The sequence below is a fragment of the Pipistrellus hanaki genome (assembly GCF_964339955.1).
Source record: "Pipistrellus hanaki genome assembly, chromosome: 6".
Lineage (NCBI taxonomy): Eukaryota > Metazoa > Chordata > Mammalia > Chiroptera > Vespertilionidae > Pipistrellus > Pipistrellus hanaki.
In genome coordinates, this window is record NC_140508.1 from 33,062,035 (window position 1) to 33,087,239 (window position 25,205).

The 25,205-nt window shown below is 56.1% G+C and overlaps 1 protein-coding gene across 1 annotated transcript in view; it reads left to right on the top strand.

The window, feature by feature from the left end:
* The first annotated feature begins 1,002 nt into the window (after positions 1-1,002).
* The window catches only part of ANGPT4 (angiopoietin 4), a 29,469-nt gene continuing 5,266 nt past the window's right edge, over positions 1,003-25,205 (top strand). Inside the window, exons 1-7 of the mRNA XM_084889037.1 lie at positions 1,003-1,770; positions 14,177-14,332; positions 15,701-15,822; positions 18,343-18,584; positions 20,669-20,775; positions 22,748-22,849; positions 24,292-24,458. Of these exons, the coding sequence (XP_084745163.1) occupies positions 1,492-1,770; positions 14,177-14,332; positions 15,701-15,822; positions 18,343-18,584; positions 20,669-20,775; positions 22,748-22,849; positions 24,292-24,458 (1,175 nt within the window). The 5' untranslated portion in view covers positions 1,003-1,491. The remainder of the gene's footprint in view (positions 1,771-14,176; positions 14,333-15,700; positions 15,823-18,342; positions 18,585-20,668; positions 20,776-22,747; positions 22,850-24,291; positions 24,459-25,205) is intronic.

The window sequence follows — 25,205 nt, forward strand, 5'->3', positions numbered from 1 at the left end:
TGTCCTCACTCCGGGAAAAAGGGCAGAGAACGCCGGAAGGCAGCCACCCAGGAGAGCCCCCAGCCGGCTCCGGGCACCTCCTGCCCAGCAACCATGTCCGCCAACTCCTGGGCCTCGTGGGGTTAACGTTCCCGTGGGCTGGGGGAGGGGAGATAGATAATAACTACGACCCTGACAGTAATTTACAATAATCATTTCCACTCACTCGGTGCCGGCACTGTGCTAACTGGCTGATTTTCACACCCTGAGACATGGGCTGTATTTCACTCGGTTTGTCAAGAGGGAGAACAGAGAAGTCAAGTGACTTGCCCACAGTTGAAGGCAAGTCGTGGTAAGTCGTGGAGCCAGGATTTGAAGCAGTAGACAGATAAGTACATCCACAGCCCCTCAGGCCCCATGCTGGGGGCTCACAGGCCTTTCTCCTGCAAGAGATGGGATTTCTCAGCTGACGGTGAGGACAGGGAAGCCCAGGGAGGGGACGCTGCCCACCCAGGTCTCAGGGCCGGCAGCTGGGGAGCGGCTGAGAGCCAGCCGCCTCTGACCCCGGGGCTGCCTCCCAAGCTCTTCTCCCAGCCCTCCCTCAGAGTCACCGCAGAGCAGCCTGCCCCAGGACGGACAGCCTGTCCCTCGGCCCCAGGACAGACCGCCTCTCCTCCGCTGTCACAGGAGCTGAGCCAGGGCCACCTCAGGGCACATGTCCCTGGCTCGGCCCCGAGGGAGCAGCTCCGCGGTGAAGCATGCACTTCCCAGCAGTGAAGCATGCACTTCCCGGCCATGAAAGGTCGTTCTGTCTCTGAAACAGGTTGGACTGGCTGCCCCCTCCCCAGCCTCACCCCTCCGCCCTCCTTTTGCTCTATCCGGGTTATTTCCCTGGTGTGCCAAACGCTCACACGGAACTGGAGCAGGAGCGTGCTGGGGGTGGGGGAGAGCGGAGGCATGGGGTGCTGAAATCTGAGATCCCAGCCTTCGTGGGAGGAGGCTGGGAAGAGAGACAGAGACAGAGACAGGAAGAGATAGTTGGGTTGGTTTTCTGCAGCAGGCGGCCTGGGGTGTGTGTGTGTGGCTCTGAGCGTGTGTGTGTGTGCACACGTCCGTGGGCTGTTTTCTCGCCTGCGCTCTCCCAGGGAGGCGGGTCCCCACGGGGTAATAAGGGCTTGGAGGCCCCACGCACAGCAGGGCTAGTGCACAGGAGGGGTAGCAGGAGGGCCTGTGAGAGGAAGGAAGGGAAAGGGGAAGAACAGAGGTGAGGGAGAGCCGGGAGCGAGCAGGCCGGTGGGAGGAGCTGAGCAGCTGTGGCATCTGGAACGAGTATAAATAGCTGTCTGGGTGGAGCTTGGCCAAACAGGGGTTTGCCGCTGCAGCGGTTCTGGGGCAGACCTGTCCGCTGCTGGCCACCGCGGGGACACCCCGGGCACGGAGTGGGGCTGCGGGCTCCGGCCAGGCCTCCCCGCCTCGCCATCCCCGCGCCTCTGGGTGCTCTCCTGGCCGGCCATGCTGCTGGGGGGCCTCCTCCTCGCGGTGGCCACCGTGACCGTGGCCCAGCGGAGGGGGCAGGAGGTGAGAGAGCGCCGCCTGGCGCACCGCGTCCAGCACGGCCAGTGCAGCTACACCTTCCTGCTGCCCGAGCCCGAGGCCTGTGCTCCGGACACCGGGGCCTTCCGGGGCTCCAACAGCCTCCAGAGGGACTCGCTGAACCTGGTGGCCTGGCCTACCAAGCGGATGCAACACCTGGAGAAGATGCTGGAGAACAACACGCAGCGGCTGCAGAAGGTACGGGCTGGGCCTGCAGGGGCCGGAGGGGGTGGGCAGCAACTGGCAGCTGCAGCCTCCACCCCAGAGGCCCTCCCTGGGCACCAAGGGCCAGGCTGGTGGCACCCTTGTCTCTGAATTGCATGGACTGAGATAACGAGGCCCAGAGAGGGGCAGGGATTGATTGGCCTAAGGCCACACAGCGAGCCTGGGAAGAGCCAGAGCGAAACCTGCCTTCCTCACTGCCAATCACTCACTCACCTGATAAAAGCCTCCGAGGGCCAGGCCCTTCCTAGGTGCCGGGGACCCAGCAGCAAATAAACAGGATGTCCCCTCTGGACTGAGGTGGGGACAGAGGCATAAAGAGATGGACAGCCGAGACCGGTTTGCTCAGTGGGTAGAGCGTCGGCCTTCGGACTGAAAGGTCCCTGGTTCGATTCCGGTTAGGAACATGTACCTTGGTTGTGGGCACTTCCCCAGTGGGGGGTGTGCAGGGGGCAGCTGATCGATGTCTCTCTCTCATTGATGTTTCTAGCTCTCTATCCTTCTACCTTCCTCTCTGTAAAAAAATCAATAGAATATATTTAAAAGAGAGAGAAAGATAGAGAGAGAGAAAGAGAGAGAGAGAGAGAGAGAGAGAGAGAGAGAGAGAGAGAGAGAGAGAGAGAGAGAGAGTGGAAGAGAAAGAGTAAAAATTTACCCCGGCCAGAGAGTGATGCAAAATGGAAGAGGGGAAATGACAGGAAATGACCCGGGGTGGCTATTTGAGGTCAGAGGAGCCAAGAGAAGGCAACATTTGAACCCAGAGGACAAGGGGAGTGAAAGGAGTGGCCCCTGCAGGGACCTGGGAGGAGGGACCAGGAGCACAAAGGCTGGGCAGTGGGAATGCAGCCGGGTGTCCGGAACGGCAGGATGGCCAGGGTGGCTGGAGCAGAGGAGAAGGGGGATGAAGGGTGAGGGACGAGACCCGAGAGGGGAGGGAAGGGGAGGGCAGCCCGCGTGGGGCCTTGGGGGCCTCTGGGAGGACTCTGGCTCTTGCTCCAAGGACCCTGGGAGCCATTGCAGGATTCTGAGCAGGAAAAGACACACCTGGTTCGGTTTGAACAGAACGGTCCGTAGGGGGCAGAGTGGAGGACTGGAGCCCGAGGAGGAGGCTGCTGCAGCCACAGGCGAGAGGCCATGGAGGCCTGAAGCAGGAGGGGCTGGGAGCAGGCACTGATGCCATGTGTCCACAGCCCAATGCTGGTCTATCCTGGAAAGGGAGCCGCTGGGCTCTGCTGATGGACTGAGGCCAGCGCGGCTAGGAGCTCCAGCCCTCATTCTTGCAGCACGCACTCCAGGTCAGACACTGACGTGAACCAGGCAGGCTTGGCCCCGGGGCCGGTGTAGGGGCAGTAAGGCATCCTGCAGGTTCCCGGATGGCCCGGCCAGCCCCCTACGTAGGAGTTACCGCGGGAGCCAACAGGACCCAGCACCGGAGACCAGAGACCGTCTGTCCGATAGCAGGGAGTGGAGAGGAGTGAACTGGTTCCCGGAACTTGTGAGTGTGTTAAGCAGCAGACAGCAGCTTAGAGACTACGGTGCGCACAAAGGAGACAAGCATGTTCCCCGACAGGCCTCTCCCAGGAGAGGGCCCTTCTTGCCCGTGGTTTCCAAACTGTCCAATTGATGTGCCCCAGCAGCAACGGTCACTCCCTCACATGCGCATATTTACTAGATAGTTACGTACGTGTGCCCACATGAAGATCATATGTACAAGGTATGACACAAATGGAAATGCACATTGAAAAGATGACATAGGACCCTGGCCAGTGTGGCTCCGTAGGTTAGGCACTGTCCCATGCACCAAAAGGTTGCTGGTTCAATTCCCAGTAGGGATTGTGCAGGAGGCAGCCAATCAATGTCTCATTCACATCAATGTTCCCCTCTCCCTTCCTCTTCCTTCTTCTCTCTCTAAAAATCACCAAAAACAATCTTTTTTTCACGATTTCATATGAAATCATGAAAACTGACATTCTGGTATTCCCCCCTGTTTTCCAAAGGATTGCCTTTCGCACACCCCTGGTGGCTCCATCCTCAGGGGAGAGGCCGTGTAGCCAACATCGCCAAGCACACCTTCACAGGCCTTCGTGCACACACGCACTTAACCACCTGCTTCCCTCCTGCCCAGACCATCCGTCTCCTCTGCCCTCACTCAGCATCTTCCCATAATCTTCTGCCCACCTGCCCTTCCGCTACCTGTCCTGCAACACCTCCAGCCTCCACCATCCCACCCTCAGGTCCTTCCCCCCAGGGAGCCCTTGGCTTCACACTCTGGAGCCAACCCAGTGGAGGCTCTGTGCTGCCCTGAAATTTGTGTCTTCAGGCACCTGTTCCCAGTCCCATAAGAGTTACTCCAAACCTCCCCTTCCTGAGGCCTCCCTCCTGAGACCCCCCCCCCCCCCCGTCCTCCATCCTGAGCCCCACCATGGACCTCCTGCCACAGAAACGGGGCCCAGGAGATAGATGCCCTCAGCAGCCTGCCCCACACCTGCAGGTCCACCCGTGCACCCTCCAGTCCCCAAGCCTGTCTCCGGGGCCCAAGGCCGCTGCTCCGTTCCAGGCTGTGAGCCCATCCCCTGCAGCCCCTCAGCTCCTCAACTCAGCCATCCTTCCTGTGTCTCTGTCCACTCCTCCCTCCCTGCTGGTCCTCCCTCTTCGTGTTTAATCGCATCCAGGCACCTTCCCTGTTTCAGAAGGAAGAGAAAAAGAAGAGGGAAAGCAAGCCTCTTCATTCCATGACCCCTCTGGCTTCCGGCCTGGCTCTCAGAAGCCACATGCTCTGCCTCTGCTGTCTCCATGCCCACTTCCTCGTTCCCCGAAGGCCGCCTCCCACACCCCACTTCCCACACCCAATGGCCATGGCTCAGTCTCCATCATACTTGACCTCCTGGCAGACCTAGAACTGCTGCCCAGCACATCCTTCCAGAAGCTGTCTCCATCAGCAAACCCTCCTCTACAAGGCCTGCTGTTCCAACCACTTTCCCCACCTCCATGGGCCACTTTGGACAGCCACCTCCATCTCCTTCCTACCGACACGGTCCTCACAGCCTCCAACCTGGGCTCCCTGTTTCCACCTGGCCCCACAGTCCTGTCTGCACACAGCAGGCAGCGGGGTCCTTCTCAAACCTAAGTCAGGTCCTGTCCCTCCTCTGCCCAAACCCTCCCCACAGCTCCCATCTCTTCAGCATCAGAGCAAATATCCTTAATTCCTGGAGCACCCCCTCGCCCAGATACCCACAGGTCTCACCCCTGACCGCCCTCAGGTCTTTGGTTTAATGTCACCTCCTCGGAAAGGCCCTCCTAGTCCGTCCTCTGTACAATAGTCACCTTCCTTCTACCCCTTCACCTGGTTTGGTTTTCCTCTTAGCACTTACCACCACTGTTCTTAAGAGCATTGCTTTTGGTCTGTGAGCTGCCAGAGGGCAGGGACCGTGTCTGTTTTGTTCACTTCTGTGTTCCCAGGGCCTGGAACTGTGCCTGGCACATAGTAGGTGCTCAATACATGCTTCCTAAATGCACGCTGTTCCTCCAATCTCTCAGGTTGCTCCTGCTCCTCCCCTCCCCCCCATTGTGACATGGTGGTGGTTCCCAGGACTTCATCTCATCTCTGGGTTTCCTCTCACACTCAGTGGCACTGCCCTCAGGGCTGTTCCCACCTGCTCACTGTCTCCAACCTGCTCCTCCATGACACCAAATGGGCATCTGATGGGTCCCTGTGCCCCAAATCCATAGCCCTGCTATCCCCCCTCCCCAGACATCTCTCTGAGACCCCAGTGTCTCAGCTCCCAAGTTGTCTTACACTCAGTTCTTCCCACCTGGCCCACTGCTCTCTCTGTTTGAGGTATCATCGCCCAGCCAGCAGGCCTCTGCACCCTGGGGCTGTCCTTCTCCTTCCACCCCCCTCCCATCAACCCTCCCCCGCACCCACCAGGCAGCATGTCCCACCCATCCCGCTGCTTCAGCTTCTCTTGTCAGCATCCCTCCTCTCATCTACCTGGCCACTGCCCTGGCTCAGGCCTCATCAACTCACACGTGGCTTCTCTACCCCAAGCCTCACCATCTCATCCTCTTTGACTCCCCTGGATGCCTGGTGCTTAGGCAACTCTGACTCAGCCAAAGGACGGGTTTAAACTGAAGGCTTTTGGGTCAGAAGGTCACCCAGCTCATCCTTCAGCTCGCCGTGGAATATTCTCTCCCGGCGTCCATCCACAGCCGGATAACCCAGGAGTCCCCACAGAACATGTGGGCCAGCGGTCCCTGAGGTAGGAGTCAGGCAGACCGGAGCTCGCAGCCTGACCCCGCACTTGCCTGCCACGAGGCTGTGGGTGAGTGAGTCCTGTTTCCCCATCTGCAAAATGGAGAACACCACGGACGTCAGGGGGTGGCGGGGAGGACCGGGAGGTCACTCCCGCGCCCTCTCAGCCTGCTGCCGGCTGCTGTCCCTGCCTCGAGTAGCCCACCTGCCCAGAATGCAGAGGACCGATGGGCTGTCATTTAACCAACATAATCTCATTGTGTATCTGGGGAAGCTCCATCGTGGTCAGGTCAGCCCCAGGGTGGCAGATAGCCTCAGGGCTGGGAATGTCACTTGTCTACGCTGGTGTTCTTGAGGGGTCCCCATCATGCCGGTCTTTGGTGGGGTTCATGCACATGTTGGCCATGGCATCTCCTAGGTAACGGACCCCTCGGGTTGAGTGCTTCCCTCATGCCTTTCAGTGTCCAGGTCACTGCCAATCACTGTGCCCAGGGAGCCTGCCACGAGGTCAGACCCCTCCGCCTAAACACCCCTGGCAGTCACTTCCCCCTGGGCCTGCACGTCTGTGGGTGGCTTCCGAGCCTGGAAGGTGAGAGCCCCAACGCTGGAGCCCAATTGTTGGAATCTGAAACCAGTTCTGCCTCTTCCTTGCTGTGTGACCCGGGGCAAGTTGCTTCACTTCTCTGAGCCTTGGTTTCCTTTCCCGCAGAGTAGAGTGACGGCTCCTACCTCCACGAGGATTTAATGAGATGAGGCTCAGTGAGCCCTTGGGCCGGTGCCAGGTCCATAGTAAACTCAGTACCGGCTGCCCGCTTCCATCCAGCGCTCTCCCTGGAAACAGCAACGTGATCCTGTACTTCCTGGGTCCTTCCTCCCCCTCGTAGACAGATGCCCCTGGCTCAGTGATGGGCAGCATTTGAACAGTCACTTCACTCCCTCCTACTCTCCCCGGCCCCAGTCAGGAACGCTTGCTACCTTTGGTGACCATGGTTGTGACCTCCCTCTGCCTCTTCTTTTGTGTAGTCTCTCAGTCCAGTGTCTTTGAAACTCAATGCCACTTTTGGCTTCTTCTAGAACAGCCCAGAAGAGAAAAAAAATGAGTTTCAAAGTAGCCTTATCTCGCAGCAGCTGCAGCAGCATCACCATGGGGCATGGCCACCTGGGGTGACAGGAGATAGCCTGCCCCCCAGACCCAGCACCCCGCAAGATTCTGTTCATCTCGGTGGGGGCAGGGGTGCTGTTGCAAGCTCCCAATGGCCAATGCCGGCCCAGCCATTCCCCCAGCTCCTCCCCGGTACAGATAAAGAAACTGAGGCCAGCCAAGAGAAGGGGCTTACAGAGTCATGCAGCGGCAAACACCAACCTCCGTGTTGCAGGTCCTTTCTCCTGGCCAGAGGGAGTCAGGGAGGTGAGGCAGCAAGATCTGAGAGCCATCTGGATGCTCCCTTCTGCCTCAGAATCCCAAGTCCTGGGTTCCCACTCTTCTCCCAGCATGCAGCTGGCTGGTGCCCTGCCCTCCGCTCAGATGTGCATGGAGTGGGCATGCCCTGCCCTTGCTCCCTCTCCCTGTTTCTTGCTCTGCTCCCCTGAGCCCCTCTCCCTTCTTCTCCTTCTACTCTTCTTACCTCCCTTCCGCCTCTCTCTTCTGCCCCAGGGACTCATGTCCGTCAGTTGGTCAGGACTCTTGTGGGCTGCACAGCCGCTCCTGGCAGCAGCCAGGAATGTTGGGCAGGGGGAGGGGGGACACAGGCTAGCTGGCGGGCAGGCTCCCTAGCTGAGCCGGGTGGTGCCGTGGTTAGTCCCATGGCCTCCTGGGGTCACCACAGACTCGCTCTGTGACCGGTGTGGCCCTCACCTGTGGAACCACACCTGTGAGGTGTGTGATGGGGCCATGAGCAGGAGCTGGAAAGTGCCTGCCCTCAGCTCCCAACAAAGGCACACGCGGTTCCTGCCATGCCAGCTCCCAGCCCCCTCAGCAGGAGGCGCCCCTCTGCCCGGTCCATGCTCCCACAGGCTCCTTCCGCAGAGGGGAAGAGTGAGGAAAAGGGGGGCTACACGGGGCCCCAGGCGCCTGGCCCCCTCAGCACCATAGGGCAGCACGCCTTCTTCCAGGTCTCTGGGGCCCCCGGCCTGGCAGACTCTGAACCCCTCCCTGTCCTGGCAGCAGCTGGCCCTCCACCTGCGTCGCTGTCTGCCTCTCTCTGCACCTCCGTGTGCCTCCACCTCAGGCGGTCTCTCTTGGGCCTCTCAGGTGGCCATGTGGTTTCTGTGTGTGTCTGTCACTCTCCAGTTCTCTCTCTTGTCTGCCTGGTGTCTCCCTAAGTCTCTCCCTGTCATGCTCTCAGATTCTTCCCTAACCACTAGGCCATCTGTCCCCACCACCTCTACTTCCCCAGATGTCCACATGGAGGACACCTCGGCCCAGTGGCCAGCGCCCACCCCGCAAGGGGGAGGCGGGCAGCTGCGCGGGAGCCTCTGACCTGGCGCTGCCCCTCGCCGCTGCGGTCTGCTCCAGCTCCCTGACGTCAAACCTCAGAATAGCTCGGCCCCTTGCCTGGCGGCCCCGGGGCCCTGCCCGACTGGACACGGGTCAAACGCCAGTGGGGCGGGAATGCAGTGTGGGGTCCTGGCGCAGCCTGGACCCTCCCTCACGGCCGGGACTTCCAGCCGCCCCGGCCTCCCCGGGCTGCCCGTAAATTCTTGGCATTTTCAGCCCTGGGTTATCCAAACAAGAAATGAATCTCGGTTGCTGAACCAAACCTCTTGGGGTTTGATTTCCTAACCTTCCCCTGGCCGCGTTCTGCTCAGGGCTGGGGGTGGGGTGAGGAGCACAGCATCTATGCCATGTTTTCCCGAGAGAGGAGCCTGGAAAGGCTGGCACAGATGCCCAAAGCCTAGGGGTGGCCTGGCACAGAGGCCGCAGAGGCCCCGAGCACGGCTCCCCCCGTCCGCCCTCCCCCCACAAAACGGGTTTATTTGTTCAAGGGCCTGGCCCGGCCATCCCATGGGGGCAGGGCATGTGTTTCTGGCTCCTTCCTTCCAGCCCAGAGCTCGGCGGGCTGGCTGCACACAGACCCTCTCCCTCGCCTCTCCGTGGGCAGGAAATGTGAGAAAACAGCCCTAGGTCTGTCCCCCGAGCCCGCACCTCTGGCCTCTGAGCGTTTGCTCCGCCGCAGAGCCGGCCCTGCATGCCTGGAACGGGCCCCGGGAACCCCTGTGGGATCCGAGGAGGACTGGGCTGAGGTCAAGTGGCCCCGGCGGTACCACGGACCAGCTGTGGGGTTTTGGGCAGCCACCACCTGCATCATTTGGTTCCTCTAAGAAGCGGAACTGAAAACATTCCCTGCCTCCCGGAGAGAGCGCAGGATAAAGGAAGACAACCAGCATGGACTTACCGTGCGCTGGACCCCCTATGTGAGAGAACTGTCCCATTTCTTTCTCACAACAAGACTGTGGAGCAAGGTTGTCCACCCATTAATGGATGGAGAAACTGAGGCACCAAGCGGTGCCACGGCTCCCACCTCAGGCCTTTGCACTTGGCTTTCCCTCCTGACTTTCCACAGCTGGCCCGTCTCGTCCTCTCAGCTCAGGGGAGGGTCTCCCTGCCACTCTGGCTCACCGTGCCCTCGAGCCCAGTCGTGACTCCATCTTATTCTCTCCAGAGCACGCGTCACTATTGGAATGTAACTGAGGGGTTTAGTGGCAGTGCGCTGGAGTCAGGTAACTTGCCGATTTTGTTCACTCCTGATTGCATAGCGCCCAGCAAAGCGCCTAGCGCGAAGTAGGTACTCGAGAAATAACTCCTGGCAGAATAAGAGAGTGAAACTCAGGGTGGTGACTACTGTGAGGAAACGTGTTTACGATGATGTTATATATGGGATGTCTGAAAGAACTTTGCGTTGGTGGGTTTTTCTTATTGTATTTTATTCCGCATTCAACGAAATTCACCCTTTTAACCTATAGTTCTATGAGGTGTGTTTTTTTGGTTTTATTTTTAATACTTACCTGAGGATATTTTTCCATTGATTTTTAGAGAAAGTGAAAGAGAGAGGGAAAGACAGAGAGAAATACCGATTGGTTGCCTCTTGCACGCGCCCCAACCAGGGCCCAGGCGGGGAAGGAGCCTGCCACCAAGGTACGTGCCTTTGACGGGAATCGAATCCCAGACCTTTTGGTCTGCAGGTCAATACTCTATCTACTGAGCCAAACGGGCTAGGGCAGTTCTGTGAGTTTTGACAGATGTGCAGTCATGTAGCACCACCACAGTCATGATAGAGACATTGCACACTCTGAAAAGTTCTGTCGCCCTTTGCAGTCAGTCCTTGCCCCCGGGCCTGAGCCCCTGCAACCTCGGATTCTGACTTTTCCAGAGTCAGACAAACAAACCAAACCAAACGGTGTGTAGCCTTTGGAGTATGCGGGCTTTGTTCCTCAGCAAAATACCTCGGAGAGCCCCGCTGGTTCCTTCCTTTATGCAGCTGAGCAGGGCCATTGGCTGGATGGACCCAGGCTGTTTATCTGTTCGCCGGTGGCAGCCTTCTTTATTTAAATCCTGCGGGAGGAAAGGGGTGTGAGAAGATTTCCTTGGCCACCAAGACTCACCCACAGACACTCACCCGTGCTCTTCCCGAAGCACCGTTCTTCCTCCCCCCGCCCCTTCCTGACCAGACTCCTTTCCTTTCTTCCAAGCCCTTTCCAAGCGCCCCCTCCTCCGTGAGGAGCAGGGTGTCCCGTCCCCATGCCCCAGGCTGGTAAGTGAGCTCAGAGAAGCCTAGCCCTCAATGACCAGAGGCCCACCGCTGCAGGGGAGCAGAGCCAGAGCTCAAACCCAGGGCCAGCAGGGAAGATCAGCCTCTTTGCAGGCTGGAGGGGTGCTGGGAGTCCCTATCTTAGCCCTAAAAACTTGCCAGCGTGAGGGTTGGGGGGAAGAGGTAGGTCTAATGGTGGGGTGGGAGGAAGCTGTGGCACACCCCATCACCTGCGGGTACCTTCATTGGGATCCCTCTCCACCCTTTCAGCCGGCTCCTGAGCCCTGGTATGAACCCAACTCCTCCCACATAGGCTGACATCAGTCTCCAGGGTCCCACCTTGGCCATACTGGCCCATCTGGCCTGGATTACCCATCCCAGAGCTCACGCTGGTGAGTGGGTGAGGCAAATTAGATAATGAGCCCCAGCTGCCCGCAGCCTTTGCCCCACTCAGCCCCTGTGGCCGAAGGACAAGTGAGAGACCAATGAGGGAGTTCCTGTCACTCAGGATGACCCTAAGCCACCCCGAGGTCCCACCCAGCTCTGCAGACCTGAGGAAGCCCCTGAGCAAGGAGTCTCAGAACCTAGCCCGCCCAGTAGTGACCTTGGCACGTCTTCTGGACCTCGGTTTGTCCCTCTGCAGCAGAGGCTTGGGCGATGCCTGCAGAGGTGTTCGGGCAGGAATGGACTTGCTGCTTGAGAGTGTGGGCCAGGAGCTCAGGGCCTAGGAGTCCTGGGGGTAGGCGTGGGGGTGGCGGGATTCTACAGAATAGGTGATATTTTTTTCCTTGAGCGTGGAAAATACACAGCTTTTACTGTATTATTCTTTTTTTTAATATATTTTATTGATTTTGTACAGAGAGGAAGGGAGACAGATAGAGAGTTAGAAACATCGATGAGAGAGAGTCATCGATCAGCTGCCTCTTGCACACCCCCTACCGGGGATCTGCCCGCAACCAAGGTACATGCCCTTGACTAGAATTGAACCCGGGACCCTTTAGTCCCCAAGCCGACACTCAATCCACTGAGCCAAACCGGTCCCGGCTTACTGTATTATTCTTTATGCTTTTTTTTGTATATGTGTGAAGTATACTGTAATAATGTTAAATTTTTTAAGGTGAGGGTTAGAATGGAGATGAGAAAAAGGAAACAATTTGTTCAGAATAATTAAAGTTATATTACTGAGGGGATCAGAGAAATTGGAGGCATAGTTGAAGGGGTCTGGGGAGTCAAGATTGTTGTTTTGGTTTTTTTTTAGAGAGAGAGAAACAAAGGGAAAGGGAAAAAGAGAAACACTGATCTAATCAGCTGCCTCCTGCACACCCACTGCCAGGATGGAGCCCACAACCAGGGCATGTGCCCAGGGAATCCAACCGGTAACCTTTCGGTGCCCGGGGCGATGCCCAAGCAACTGAGCCACCCCAGCCAGGCTCCTCTGCCTCTCACAGGGGAGCTGTGGAGGCATGTGTGTGCTGCAGGGGACTGTCAGCTGGGGCTGAGGGTGCAGGGAAAGAAGGGGTGCCAAAGGGACAGGGGTTTGAAGTCACTTTGTGACCTCGGCACTCAGGGTCCTCACACTTGAGTATCAGGCTCATCGGGAGGGCTGGTGCCACCCCAGAGTTTCTGATTCAGTAGGTCTGGGGTGAAGCCTAGAAAGGTGCATTGCTAACATGCTCCCTGGGGGTATTGTGTCAAGGACCACACTCTGAGAACCACTGTTTTAATCAATACCAGTGCACCCAGATGCACCCTCTTCTGGACTTGACCTTGCCCTACAATAGAAGATGCTCCTTCAAAAGCACATGGGATGGGACAGGAGCCAACAAGTAAGATGGCAGAGGGGAGAAGAGATGAAGAAGGAACCAGCCAGAGCCTGGGCCCCCTGCCAAGGTTTCCCTCTCCTTAGGGAGAACCAGGCTTCCCAGGCGCCCTGTGGGACCTCCTGGAAGACTGAGGGAGAGCTGAGGACAGAAGCTGGCAGTGCGTGTGTGAGGGAGGGAGTAGGAGGGAGAGGCCAGCATGGGTGCAGGATGGGGAGGGACGCAGAAGGGGCACTGGGCCCTGGAACACACTGTGTACCTTTGCAACCTGATCCCGGTGTCGCGTCCAGACCCGCGCCGCCTGCTCTTGGGGAGAAGGAGTCCTGTCAGAGGAATGAGCATCACCTGGTGGGATCCCTGGACTCCCAAGCGGGGAGAACCCGTGGGGACAGGCCGGATCCGCCCTGTTTGGCAGACAGCGAGGGCCAGGAAAACGACAAGCCCAGTGTGGCAGATGGACCTGCAAACTCTTAGGCGAGGAAAGATGTGCCCCTGCTCTCTGCTGCTGGCTCTCCCCTCAGAAGCTGGGTAATGGCCCTACTTTTGGGGCTGTGCTCTGACCCTTATGCTCCCCTGTTTCTATCAATTCATTGAACACTTATTTATTGAGCCCCCAGCGTGTGTTAAGCATTCTGCTGGACATGGAGATAAAGTGGTGAGCAGGACCAAATTTCTGGCTTCGTGGAATTGACATTCCAAGGGTAAAACAGGCCATAGGCTGAGAAATAGCCTACAAAATAAAAGCCTACTATGCACATTGTCCCAAGGGTGGGATGACTGGTCGCTATGATATGCACTGACCACCAGGGGACAGACACTCCACCCCAGGCTAGCCAAGGTGGGTGCTAGTGGCCCTCTGCCCCAATCCTCTCACCATTCAGGTGCCAGTGGGGGGCCCCAATCACCCTGCTGGTCACCCCACAGTTTGGTCCTGATCGCCGGCCTGACCTACGAACCCTACCCATGCACAAATTTCGTGCATCAGGCCTCTAGTGTAACATAAAGTCAGGGACTGGTAAGTGATAAGAAGAGACCTGAAATGACATGAGGGAGAGAGCCATGTGATGGGGAGGGTGGGGGAGGCTTCTCCATGCAGAGGGAACAGCATGTGCAAAGGCCCTGAGGTAGGCACATGCTCGCTGGGTTGGAGGGATGTCATAGAGGGCAGCGCCTCTGGAGCGAGGGAGGAAGAGAGGACTAAAGAGAGATCAGAGTGGCGGCGGGAGGCCAGGTCACACAGCAAGCGGCAGGAATAGCAGACTGGCTCTCCCTGTGAGTAAGGTAGGGCCCTGGGAGAGGTTTGAGCGGAGGAAGAATGTGATCTGGCTTAGTTAAATGGGATCCCCCAGCTGCTGAGCGGAGGATGGACTAGGCAGAGAGGGACAAGGGTGGAGGCAGAGAAGCCAGGGAGAAAGCTGCTGGGAAAGCCCAGGCAGGGTAATGGGGGCCTGGCCTGGCAGGGAGGTCTCTCCTGGTTGTTCCATGTCCTTTGTGGAGACATAGGAAGGGGCAGGAGCCTCCCCCGCCTCCTGCCCATGACCCGGCCCACTGTCTCCCCACAGCTGGAAAGGTACATCCAGATGAACCTGAGGTCGCAGCTGGCACAGGCGCGACAGCACGTGGTCCAGAACCAGACGGCCGCCGTGCTGGAGCTGGGCACCAGCCTCCTGAACCAGACCACCGCCCAGGCCCACCGCCTGACCGACATGGAGGCTCAGGTACATAGGGGTGGGGGGGGAGTGGGTGGCATTGGGAGGGGGGGGGACTGGGGCCAACCAGGCTGGCTCACAGCCCAGGTCATCTTGCCTTGACCTCTGTTCCTGGGTAATGCCAGGGCCTCCTCTGGGCCTGCATCCCCTGAGGCCCTCCTGATGCCCTGTCACAAAGCTGTCTCCCACCAGGCCACTGGCTTTGGCCCCTTGGCCTCTGTGACTCCCAACGCTCAGGTGTGTGCGGGCGCAGGGATGAAGGGGGACAGCACACTCCCTTGCCCTCAGGGGGCTCACAGTGCTCCGGGGAGACGGGGAAATAAGCAATTCGTTAGACCTCAGGGGGCCACTGACTGAGAGAGGAGACGGCTGTATAAATGGGAGGGTGAGTAAGGAAATGAATAAAAAGGTGACTGACAAATGGGCACGCATTTGTTGAACCCTACTGTGTGCCAGGCGTGGCTGGAAGGGCCCGGTACTAGTGTACAGCACTGAATAAACAGGTGTGTGTTCCTACCCTCACGGAGCTTCCTTCCTAAGGAGGTTCGAGAACATAAACAGGACAAACCGCATATGTGTGTGAGATGGTGACAGTGCTAAGGAGAGCAGCATGGGTGGGAGTGAGGGGGCAGGGCGGAAGGGTGAGTTGCAGGTTTAGGCTGTGAGGCCAGGAAAGCACCCCCGAGAAGGTGGGACGGGAGCCTTTCCTGGGGGAGCAGTCAAACAGGAAAGCAGCCTGTACGAAGGCCCAGGGGCTGGGCCAGGCTGACAATCTCCAGGAACATCAGAGGCTGGTGCAGCTGGAGTGGCGAGGGTGCAGGTGGTGGGCCAGGGGTCAGAGAGGTGACAGGGGCAGGTGGCATCACAGGCCCTCTCCAGCTGGTGCGGGCTGGGCTTTTCCACTCACGATGTGGGAGCCGCGGGAAGACTATGAGCAGAGGATGGGCTGTAGGGGACAAGGCCGGGAACAGGGAGCCCCGTGAATAAGCTGGCACAGGTCACAGGCTGAGAGATGACGAGGACCAGGAGGGAGTAGGGTCCATGGACAGGGAGGGGGTGGTCAGGTAGCCATGGGGAAGATGGGGCTGATGGGACCCGCTGGGGATTAGATGTGGGGGGTCAAGCCTGAGCAAGGGGAATGGAGCTGCCATGGGCAGTGATGGGAAGAGCAAACTTAGGATGAAGATCATCAGCTCAGTGAGTGAGTGAGTGAGTGAATGAATGAATGAATGAACAACCACAGGAACTAACTACAGGGAGGGTGAAAACAGGCCAGCAAGGTTCTGGGATGGCAGAGCTCATGGGCCGGTGGACAGTTGCTGGGAAGGCCTCGGGCAGGCCTTACACAGCCCCCTCCCCTCCTGCTGGCCGAGGCAGGTACTGAACCAGACATCCAGAATGGAGATCCAGATGCAGGAGACCTCACTGTCCACCAACAAGCTGGAGAAGCAGCTGTTCCTGCAGGGCCTCGAGCTCCACCGGCTGCAGGACTACAACAGGTGGGCACTGGCACCAGGCCGGGGAGGGCTGGGGCCCAAGCCGAGGGCCAGGGCTGGGCTGGAGCCAGGGCCAGGGTTGGAAGCTGGGTGTGGGCTGGTGCCTGGGACAGGGGCGGGGACCGAGCTAGAGGCCTAGATTAGGACTGGAGGGGGGCATCGTTTGGGGGCTAGGGCTGGAGCTAGAGCTGGGGCTAGGCCAGGGCAGTGACAAGGACTGAAATTAGGGTTGGAAACCAGACTGACCTTGGAGGGAAGGTAGGCACAGGGCTGGGCTGAGGCTGGAGCTAGGGGCCAGGCAGGTACAGGGCCTGGGTGGGGACAGGCATTTTCCTGGAGCTCAGAGCACCCTGATTCTTCCTTTCTCCTTCCTTGCTTCCTTTCTTTCTTTCTTCCTTCCTTCCTTCCTTTCTTCATTCCTTCCTCCTTTCTTCCTTTCTCCATTTATATATTTTGTAAAATTTTTTAACAGCTTTACTGAGCTACAATTTATTTACCATACAATTTACCCTGTAAATTTTAATTTGATTTATTTATTTATAAGAAGAAATAATAACAAATCTGATCTCATTCACCAATTTCCCTTCCCAGAAGCATGCACAGCCAGTTACCAATTTCCTGTCTGCACGGTAGAGAGTCTCCGCATTTATCAGCAAGTACGTGTGAGGGGAACACCCTTCAAACTACAAAGAGAGAAGAGTCATGGGGTATAGCTAAGGCAGACATCCAAGGCTGGTTTCATCTCCGTTTCGAGCTGAGTAGAGAAAAATCTGCCAAGGTCAGGGTGCCACGGCCCGTGACACGGCGAGGTGTGATTGCCGCTCATGTGATGGGTCCAGATAAGGCCACGAGGACCGCCCCGCCCCCTCTGACCTGGGTGCAGTTAATGACAGCTTGTCGCCTTCCTATTCTCACCCTCCCACCCCCAGGTGGGGCTGGGCAAAGGCCTGCATGCCTCCCATCACTCTGAATGGGCACCAGGTGCCTACAAGTCCGTGCGGAGGGATGGCATCGGTTAGCTCCTGGCCCTTGGAGGTGGCTAAACTTCTAGAATCGGAGTATGCCCCAATTCCCTCTCTTCCTGTAATTAGGAGTCCAGGGGGAATCGCCGCTGCCCTGGCTGGGTGTGGTGTGTTAGCCTGGAGAATGGGTCAGCAGAGCCTCACACATAAAACCTCTCCCTCCCTTCCCTTCCCCTCAGCCACCCACCCACCCACCGGCCGCAGAGGATGCCAGTATTCCTAGTTTTCTGTGTGTCCTTCCATCATTCAACCAACAATATTTAGGGGCAGGGAAGAGGAGGAATTATTATTTTATTTTTTTTTTAGCTCTTACCGCGTGTCAGGCACTATTTATAGATCCATGGGTTAGAGATGTGAACAAATAGACAAAAATCCCGGTCCTGGTAGAGCTGACATTCTCGAAGCGGCTCTAAGAAGGTTTCTTATAGATCTGTATGAATAGTCAATGCGTGGATATAGGCATGTATGCACTTTGCCCTGGAAACGGTTCTCTCCGTGCTCATTCTCCTCTCCCGCCCCTGCATGTATCTCCACATCCCGGACTCACGGGTCCTGAGGTTGTCTCCAATGTCTGGTAGTTGAGCCAGGGATGCGATGAACAGCAAGCGTTCCACGTCTCACGTCTGTGCAATAAAATGCCGAACGCGGAAGGGCTCAGTCAAAAGCCTTTTTCTTTTAAAAACTTCTTTTCCCCAAATCATTGCAAAAATGCCTCCTGCTTATGCCATCGGACAGTAGAGACCTGTGTAAGATGGAAGGAAAAGTCGGCTCCCTCCACCAACCCCTCTTCCCCCTCCCCACCTCCATCTGCTCAGGCCGCTCTGCAGAAGTCACAGTGCTTAGTAGTGAATCCTTTTGCTTTTTCTGCAACGCAGGCAGGCAGCACGGCCTCCTCCCACGTGCTTTTCTGTGCCTTTTCTTGTAAGTTCACCTGCAACTCTCTACATTTACATAAATGCTTTTCTTCTTTCTCTCTTTCTTATTCTCCCACATGAGGGGTTAACCTAGAGGCATTGGTGTGCCCTGGGCATCTTGCCAATCCTGTGCCAGGGATTCTGCCTCCTCCTCTTCGCGGCTCCAGGCTATTTCCAGGAACACCAGCCAGAACAGACTCAGCTGGCCTTGGTTGCTGGGCGCTTAGGCTCTTCCGTCCTCTGACAACAAATCCCCAGGTGGCCTCTGCTCCCTGGATGATCCTGGGAGAGGGGCCTGCAGGACCAAAGGCGAGCAGATTGGGATTGCTGGCATGTTCCTCCCAGCCCTGCCTCTTCCCTCTGCGGACCCAAACCTATCCTACAGGACTGAGTCTCTCTTTCCTCCGTTTCTCCTCTGGGCCATGGGCCTCTGAGCTTTGCACCTCTGACTGGACGCTCCGCCTCTCTGAACCTCAGTGGGGGCCGTAGTGCTGAGCCACCCAGGGACCCAGGGAAAGTCCGAGTGTGGCTGCTGCCCAGTGGGGAGGGCGCGCTCACCCCTGTGCGCCCCGCCCGCCCGCCCGCAGCGCGCTGGAGAGCCGGCTGCGAGCCCTGGAGACACAGCAGCAGGCACAGCTGGCCAGCCTGCGGCAGGAGAAGGAGCGGCTGGGGAGCCTGCTGAGCCGCCAGAACGGCGCCCTCGCCGGCCTCGCACGCAACCTGCGCGCGGCCAGAAGCAACTCCAGCCTTTTGCAGAGGCAGCAGGACCGGCTGCTGGAGTCCATGAAGCGCCTGCTGCGCACCGTGGCCCTGGGCCCGCGAGAGCAGGGTACGATCTGTGTGTGTGTGTGTGTGTGTGTGTGTGTGTGAGGAGGGGGGCAGGGGGGAGAGAGAAAGGTGGGGGAACACATCCTGCTTACCCTCCCGGTTCATTCCTGAGCCTCAGCCTGGAAGCCACCCACGGGAGAGGCCTCACCCCTCTCCCACCACCTGTGAAATAGCAATAACAGCAACAAATAATAATACCGGTGACAAGTCCCAGCAGGAGCCAATCCAGACTCTTCTCCCTGACTCCATGAGTAACCCTGGGCATGCCCCATCCCTCTCTTGTCCTCAGTTTCCCCATCTGTTTCATGGAAATGATGATAGCAACAAGGGCACCACCAGCTTAGGTGAACACTTTTGCATTTCAGCGTTCCCACTTGCTGGGCTCTCTCCACCCCTCCCTGGGTCCCGTCTCCCCACCTATAGAACAGGGGGTTGAGACTCAGTGTTCCCCCAAAGGCTTCTCTCATCCTAACACCCTTGCCCACGAGCCAACGAGGCCCAAAGAGAAGTAGGGTGGCACCTCTGGCCCTGACTTCCAGGTCCTTCTGACGGGCCCCACCCACGTGGCCAAGGCCCTCCTGGGGCCAGTTCAATCCCTCAGCCAACAAACAGTTCCTGGGCGCCAGGCCCAGTGCTGGGTGCTGGGCACACAGCAGTGAACAAGGTAGTCATGGCCTGCGTCTCTTGTAAAAATGCTCATCCCACCCACACCCCACCTGTGTGTCTCTGAGGGAAGGAGAAGAACATGCATGTTTGTCGAGTGCCTACTACATGCCACATGCTCTGCTGGCCGTGTTTCTGAACTTTGCAGACCACGAAAGGCCTAAAAGGCTGCTCTAAGGAAAAGGGATTTTAACCGAGGGCCGCAGCTAGGACTGGTTAGGGTGCTTGATTGGAGCCACGGCGTGGAGGGTGGCGTGGTGAGAAAGACCCAGGAAAGGGTGCCTGCTGCCTCCGGGTCGCCATGGGGGAGCTGAAAGCCGGACAGCACAAGGAATCCAGCTATCGTGTGGGATGCCAGGCTGTGGCTGGCAGCGATTGGGGGACAGAGGATGGCACCAGGGCTCCATCTAAGTCAGGCAGACTCTGCCCAGGGAATGCCTAAGCCTGGTGGAGGTGAGGCCTGAGTCATTTCATTTGTGATCTAGGAAAAACTGCTTCTTTCTGACAGGTGCCCCAGCTCCAGGACCTGGGATCCAGGTTCTAGTGTGGGGCCAAAACAGGAAGTCCTGCCCCCTGTAAGCCTCCTGGTTCCTCATTGGCGAGGATACCTGTCTACCTGGAATGCTAGTCCATCCTTGGATAACCACCTACCTAGAGATTGGATTCTGAAGGACTCGTAGCTCAAGTCTGTAATTGGACCCCTCTGAAAGGAGGCAGAGAGGGGGATTTCAATCCCTTTCTATTGGTCAACAGTCTTTTTTTTTTTTTTTTTTTTTTTTTTTTTTGCACATCAGGCTTGAGGCTCCCAGGGTGCTAGTGGGATTCAGACACCAATATTCTCCTGAGGGAAGAAACATGGGCTCCTAAGCCCGGTGGTCAGCTCACAGTGGGGGCATAAGGGGCACCTACCTCCAGGCTGCAGGGATATCCAGGGGGAGGGGTGGCCTGTGGAGGGGACTCTGAGCCACCCACCCAAGGGAGCTCCAAGGACAAATCCCACCTCGTGTGTCCTCCTTCCTGAGCCAGCCTTGCCCTGCTCCTCTCAGGTTGATCAGGCAACCAGAGCTTTCTCTGGCCTCAGACAGGTTCTCATACTGTGAGTCATTCCCCCTCCCGGCCTCACTCAGTTCCCCTCACTGCGCCCTGTTCCCTGCACACACCAGGACTGTTCCCACCTTGGAGCCTTGGCATCTGCTGTTCTCTTTGCCTGAAACACCCTCTCCTGTGCCACTTGGGCAGCGCCTGCTCCTCACCCAGGTCCCAGCTCGCTGTCACTTCCTCTAGGAAGCTTTCCCAGGTCTGGTGTGTCTCCCTGTGCCCAGCCCCTCCCAACCAGGAGCCTGGCACCGAGCAGGCAGGAGCGCCCACCTGGCCTCTTCTCTCTCTTCTTAGCTCACCTGCAGTTGTTTTTGCTCCGTCCAGTTGCAGCTGAGCGGGTGTTCCAGGACTGTGCAGAGATCCAGAGCTTCGGGGCCAATACCAGTGGCGTCTACACCATCCACGTGGCCAATATGACGGAGCCCAGAAAGGTGAGGGTGCGCCCTGGGGGCTGAGGCTATCAGGGGTGCTGAGCCAAGGGCTTCTCAGACACATCCTCCTCCCTCATCACCTTCAGGCCTGTCCCACATCTCAGACCCCAAGGAAGGTGGGGTGGCCCTTCCTTCTAGAAAAGAAGGGGTTAACACAGAAGTTCCCGAAGTTGGAAGTTAACCCTTCTCCTGCATCTTCCCCAGAGGCGCTTTTAATCAGAGTCACAGGAGTTCTATGTTGGTTAAGGTCATGCTAGCTGAGGTAACAAACAACCCCTGAAATTCCAGGATCTCAACATAAAGAAGTTTATTTCTAGTTGGCATATAGTCAGGAGAAGGCAGGAGGGGGGGCTCTCTGCTCCGCTGGGAAGTTGGGGACTGTCTTCAGCGAGTGGCTCCCAAGGCTGCCCTGAGCTTTGAGGGCCAGTTGTCAGATGGGCCGGGAGCTGTGGGAGGGGGTCAAGGGAAAGTGTGGAGCTCAGGAGGGAGGGCTTGGGGCCAGGCCCAGGAGTGGAAGGGGATGAGGAACAATTTGCCCGTCTTCACACTTCATACTTCCCTTTTCCATTTCCTTTCAGCCCTTCTGGGTATCTCAAGGAGAATGGCTCCGTTTGTTTCCTTGTTATCTTTAACCTGCGAGAGCCCCCTTTTACCAGAGAGAGATCAGGCTCTCCATTTCTAGCTAGAATTTCGTAACGCAACTTTTTCATTATATTTATTTTAAACGAATCTGAACAAAGGCAACTGTTGTTAGCTTTCCACATATGGTACTTAGAAGAAGTCCTTTTAAAGTGTACATTCTATATGAAATTAAATAAATTGAGCTTTGGTGGAATTTGGGAAGGTGTGAATGGCTGAAATTTGGGAAGAGGGAAGAGCTGGCCTGGGAAGCAAGAGATCTGTGCTCAAGCCTCAGCTTTACCTTAGACTCACTTGCTTTGAGCCAATCCCTTTTCCCCTCTCTGGGCCTCAGTTTTCCTTCCTGCACCCTCTGGTATCCTCACAACGATACCCCTGTCTTCCCTCACTGAGCAGGCCTTTCCCATCTCAGAGCCTCACCTTCTGCTGCTCCTTCCACTCAGAATGCTAGACTCAGGCACATTATCAACCAAGGCCCTGCTCCAATGCCACCTCCTCTGGGAAGTCTTCCAGGGTTTTCCAGTGGCTCCTTTTTGATGGCTCTCCTTGTAGCCGCCCAAATGTTTGTCATCAACAGTCTGCCTGCACTATCCCAACCTCCTCCAAACCAAGTCAGTTTACAAACTGAGGGTCAATGTACATCTGATCTGTCTCTGACTTTTCTGACCCCGGGCCAGGCACCAAGTTTGTCTTCATTGAACAACGGACATGTAATGAACTGGAAAAAATAACATGTGAACAAAGGTTAGACTGAAAGATGTGATTGTCATAGATGGTAAGCATTTTGAGAGAAAGAACTCTTTGTCTCTCCCATATTGGCATCCAGTGCTTTGAATGGAGTCCGGCCCATAGGAAATGTTCAGAAAGCATTTGTCCACTGAATGGAATAGCATTTCTTGAGTCTATATGGTATGCCAAGCTCTCTACACTTATCAGCATTTAATCCTTACAGCAACCCAGCAAGCGAAAAGCCTGCATTGATTTAGTGCCTAGTGCATGCTAGGCTCTGTTCTTTAGATGATTCATCTCATTTAATTCTCACAACAACCCCAGTTTGCAGATGAGAAACTGAGGTGCCAGGAGGTTAAGGTATTAACAGCCCATTTTACAAATGAGGAAAGAAAGGCCCTGAGAGGGCCTCACTTGCCCTCTTGGGAAAAAATGACAATGGGTGGGGAATTTGAACCTGGGTCATTCTGATGCCCGTGACCACCAGGCTCACCTATTGTTACGTGAGGTTTTGTTGGCCGTGTCACACCTGAGCTGGCCCACACACCTGGCTTCTGGCTGCCTCTACGGACTCCCAACCCCCTCTCCCCACCAATTCCCTCAGGTTTTCTGTGACATGGAAGCCAATGGAGGTGGGTGGACCCTCATTCAGCGCCGTGCGAATGGCAGCGTGAATTTTCAGCGGAACTGGAACGATTACAAACAGGTAACATTGCCGCCCTGAGGAGCGGCTTTTCAGCCCTGAAACCAGCTTACCCAAAACCAACCACCTTCAAACAAACTTTCCCAGTGCACATTCACTTCCAGGGACTCTATGCTCTAAATTTAGACCTTCTTTTAGAAAGTTCTGACATATATCAAATAATGAAACTTTAACTTCTTTTTGTTTTAAATTTTTAAAAATATGACATATATACAGTGCTAAAAAAAAAAAAAAAAAAAAAAAAAAAAAAAAAAAAGTAAGACTACAAAGAAAGGGAACATCAAAATCGTAATCTCTCTCTCCCATTCCTAGCTGCACTGCTTACATGAATTGTCTTGTCTTTGTATGCATAGGCAACCATGTCCGCAGGAGAAAATCTGTCTGTAATGTGGAATTGCTGGCTCAAAAACCATGTGCATTTTACAAGATAAGAAGTAGACATCAATTGTCTTCCAATTTTTTTCAATTAAATTGTGAATGAAGGATTTCTGGCCAGCTAGCTGAAAAGCTCTGATAGTTCTCAAAAGCAAAAGAACTGGGCAAAGATACCCACAAGGAAATACAACAATATTTTTGTGTGTGTGTGCCTGCTTGCTGTCCATTTGATAAATACTTAAATACCAAATTGAGCTCTGAGTGTTGTTGAGTCTTTTTAATTTGAAACAGTCATTAAAATAGCAAAGATATAGACGGTGCTCAGATCCAGAAATACAGAAAAGTGTGCTGCACATTAACCACTATACGAATCAGCAGCACAGCAAGGCTAAAGTGGGGAGTGGGGGCTAAGGTGCGCCCTGTCCTTGGTGCTGAATTGTTGTTCTGGCCCAGGACTTTGATTTCTCGTCACCCTAGAACGCCCGTGACTCCCTTTCCTTTACACATCTATGTTGCTGGAATTTTGTAGTTGCTTCCATGTCACTGAACAAAGTTTGCCCCATCATTTTTGCGGTTGATTAAAATCTTTAATTTTTAAATTGAGATTTAACAGAGAAGCACTAAGTGCACAAACCTTAAGTGTAAACGTCAGTGCATTTTGCATAGGTGCTCGTCCATGTGACCACCCTTCAGATATAGATATAGGACACTTCCAGCACCCCAGAAGCCCTCCGTGGGCTCCCCCCAAGCAGTACTCCCCCAAAAGAAGTTATTCTGGCTTCTATTAACACAGATTAGATTGGCCTGTTCTTAGAACGTGATTTCGTAGAACGTGATTCGATTGTTTAAACAGACTTTTATAGTTGCAAATGTTTTAGTGTTTTTTTGCTCCAGAAGTTGGGGAGCTCCCCTCTCCCCAGTTCTGCCTACACTGTACTTTGTGAACTTGATCATTAGGCTAAGTGGTTTTGGATAAGTGACCCCAGGCCCTGGCCCGGCCCAGCCTCTCAGCCTGAGGCATAGCCTCCCTCCTTGGCATACAGCCCACCCTGACCTTCCTCTCTTCCTAGGGCTTTGGCGATCCAGCTGGGGAGCACTGGCTGGGCAACGAGTTGGTGCACCATCTCACCAGCAGGGCAGCCTACTCTCTGCGTGTGGAGCTGCAAGACTGGGAAGGCAACGAGGCCTATGCCCAATATGAGCGTTTCCAGCTGGGCAGCGAGGGGCAGCTGTACAGGTGGGCTCAGGGCCCAGGCTGGTGGGTGGACTGAGGATGCTGGGCTAGTGGCTACGGAGTCTGCACCAAGGGTCAGTCCCTGGGCGTTCCCTGTTCCTACCATCTGTCCCCCATTTGGGAGCGCATCACGGGATCTGGAGGCGGCCGGTTAGCACTCAGCACCTCCCAGCCACGGGGTGGGGTGGAGACAGTGCTGCTGATGCTGTCGTTTCGTGAGCAGGAAGGGCCTTCCAAGGTCAGTCGCCCCAAGGCAGTCACCATACAGAGGCTCAGACTTCCCAGTGTGCCTTGTGCTACGGGAGGAGATGGAAAGGTCACCTGGGCTGGGGATCGGGGACCTGGGCTCGTTCTGCCTCTGCTTCAGCTCACTTTGAGAACTTGGATGAGTCAAGGTTCTGGCTTCTCTGCACCTCTGCTTTTTAACAACAGGGTGGGCTTGAATATGAGCGCATCATAAAATCACCGAGGCCTCCCTCCTTCCGCCTGGTTCTGGGCTCTGTTTAGGGAAAGGCATGAGCATGTATTGATCACCTACCATGTTCCAGGCACATTACTCTACTTGACCTCCCACAACACTCTGAGGTGAGCGTTGCTGTAGCTCTTTTAGCGATGTGGAAACTGAGGCACTGAGCTGATGCCTGTGAAGGGTGAGGCATTCTCCAGGAGAGAATAGGAAGGACCTCCCAGGCAGCGGGAATGTTCTGAAAGAGACAGAGAAAGAGTTGACATTCAGTTGGCCACAGACAC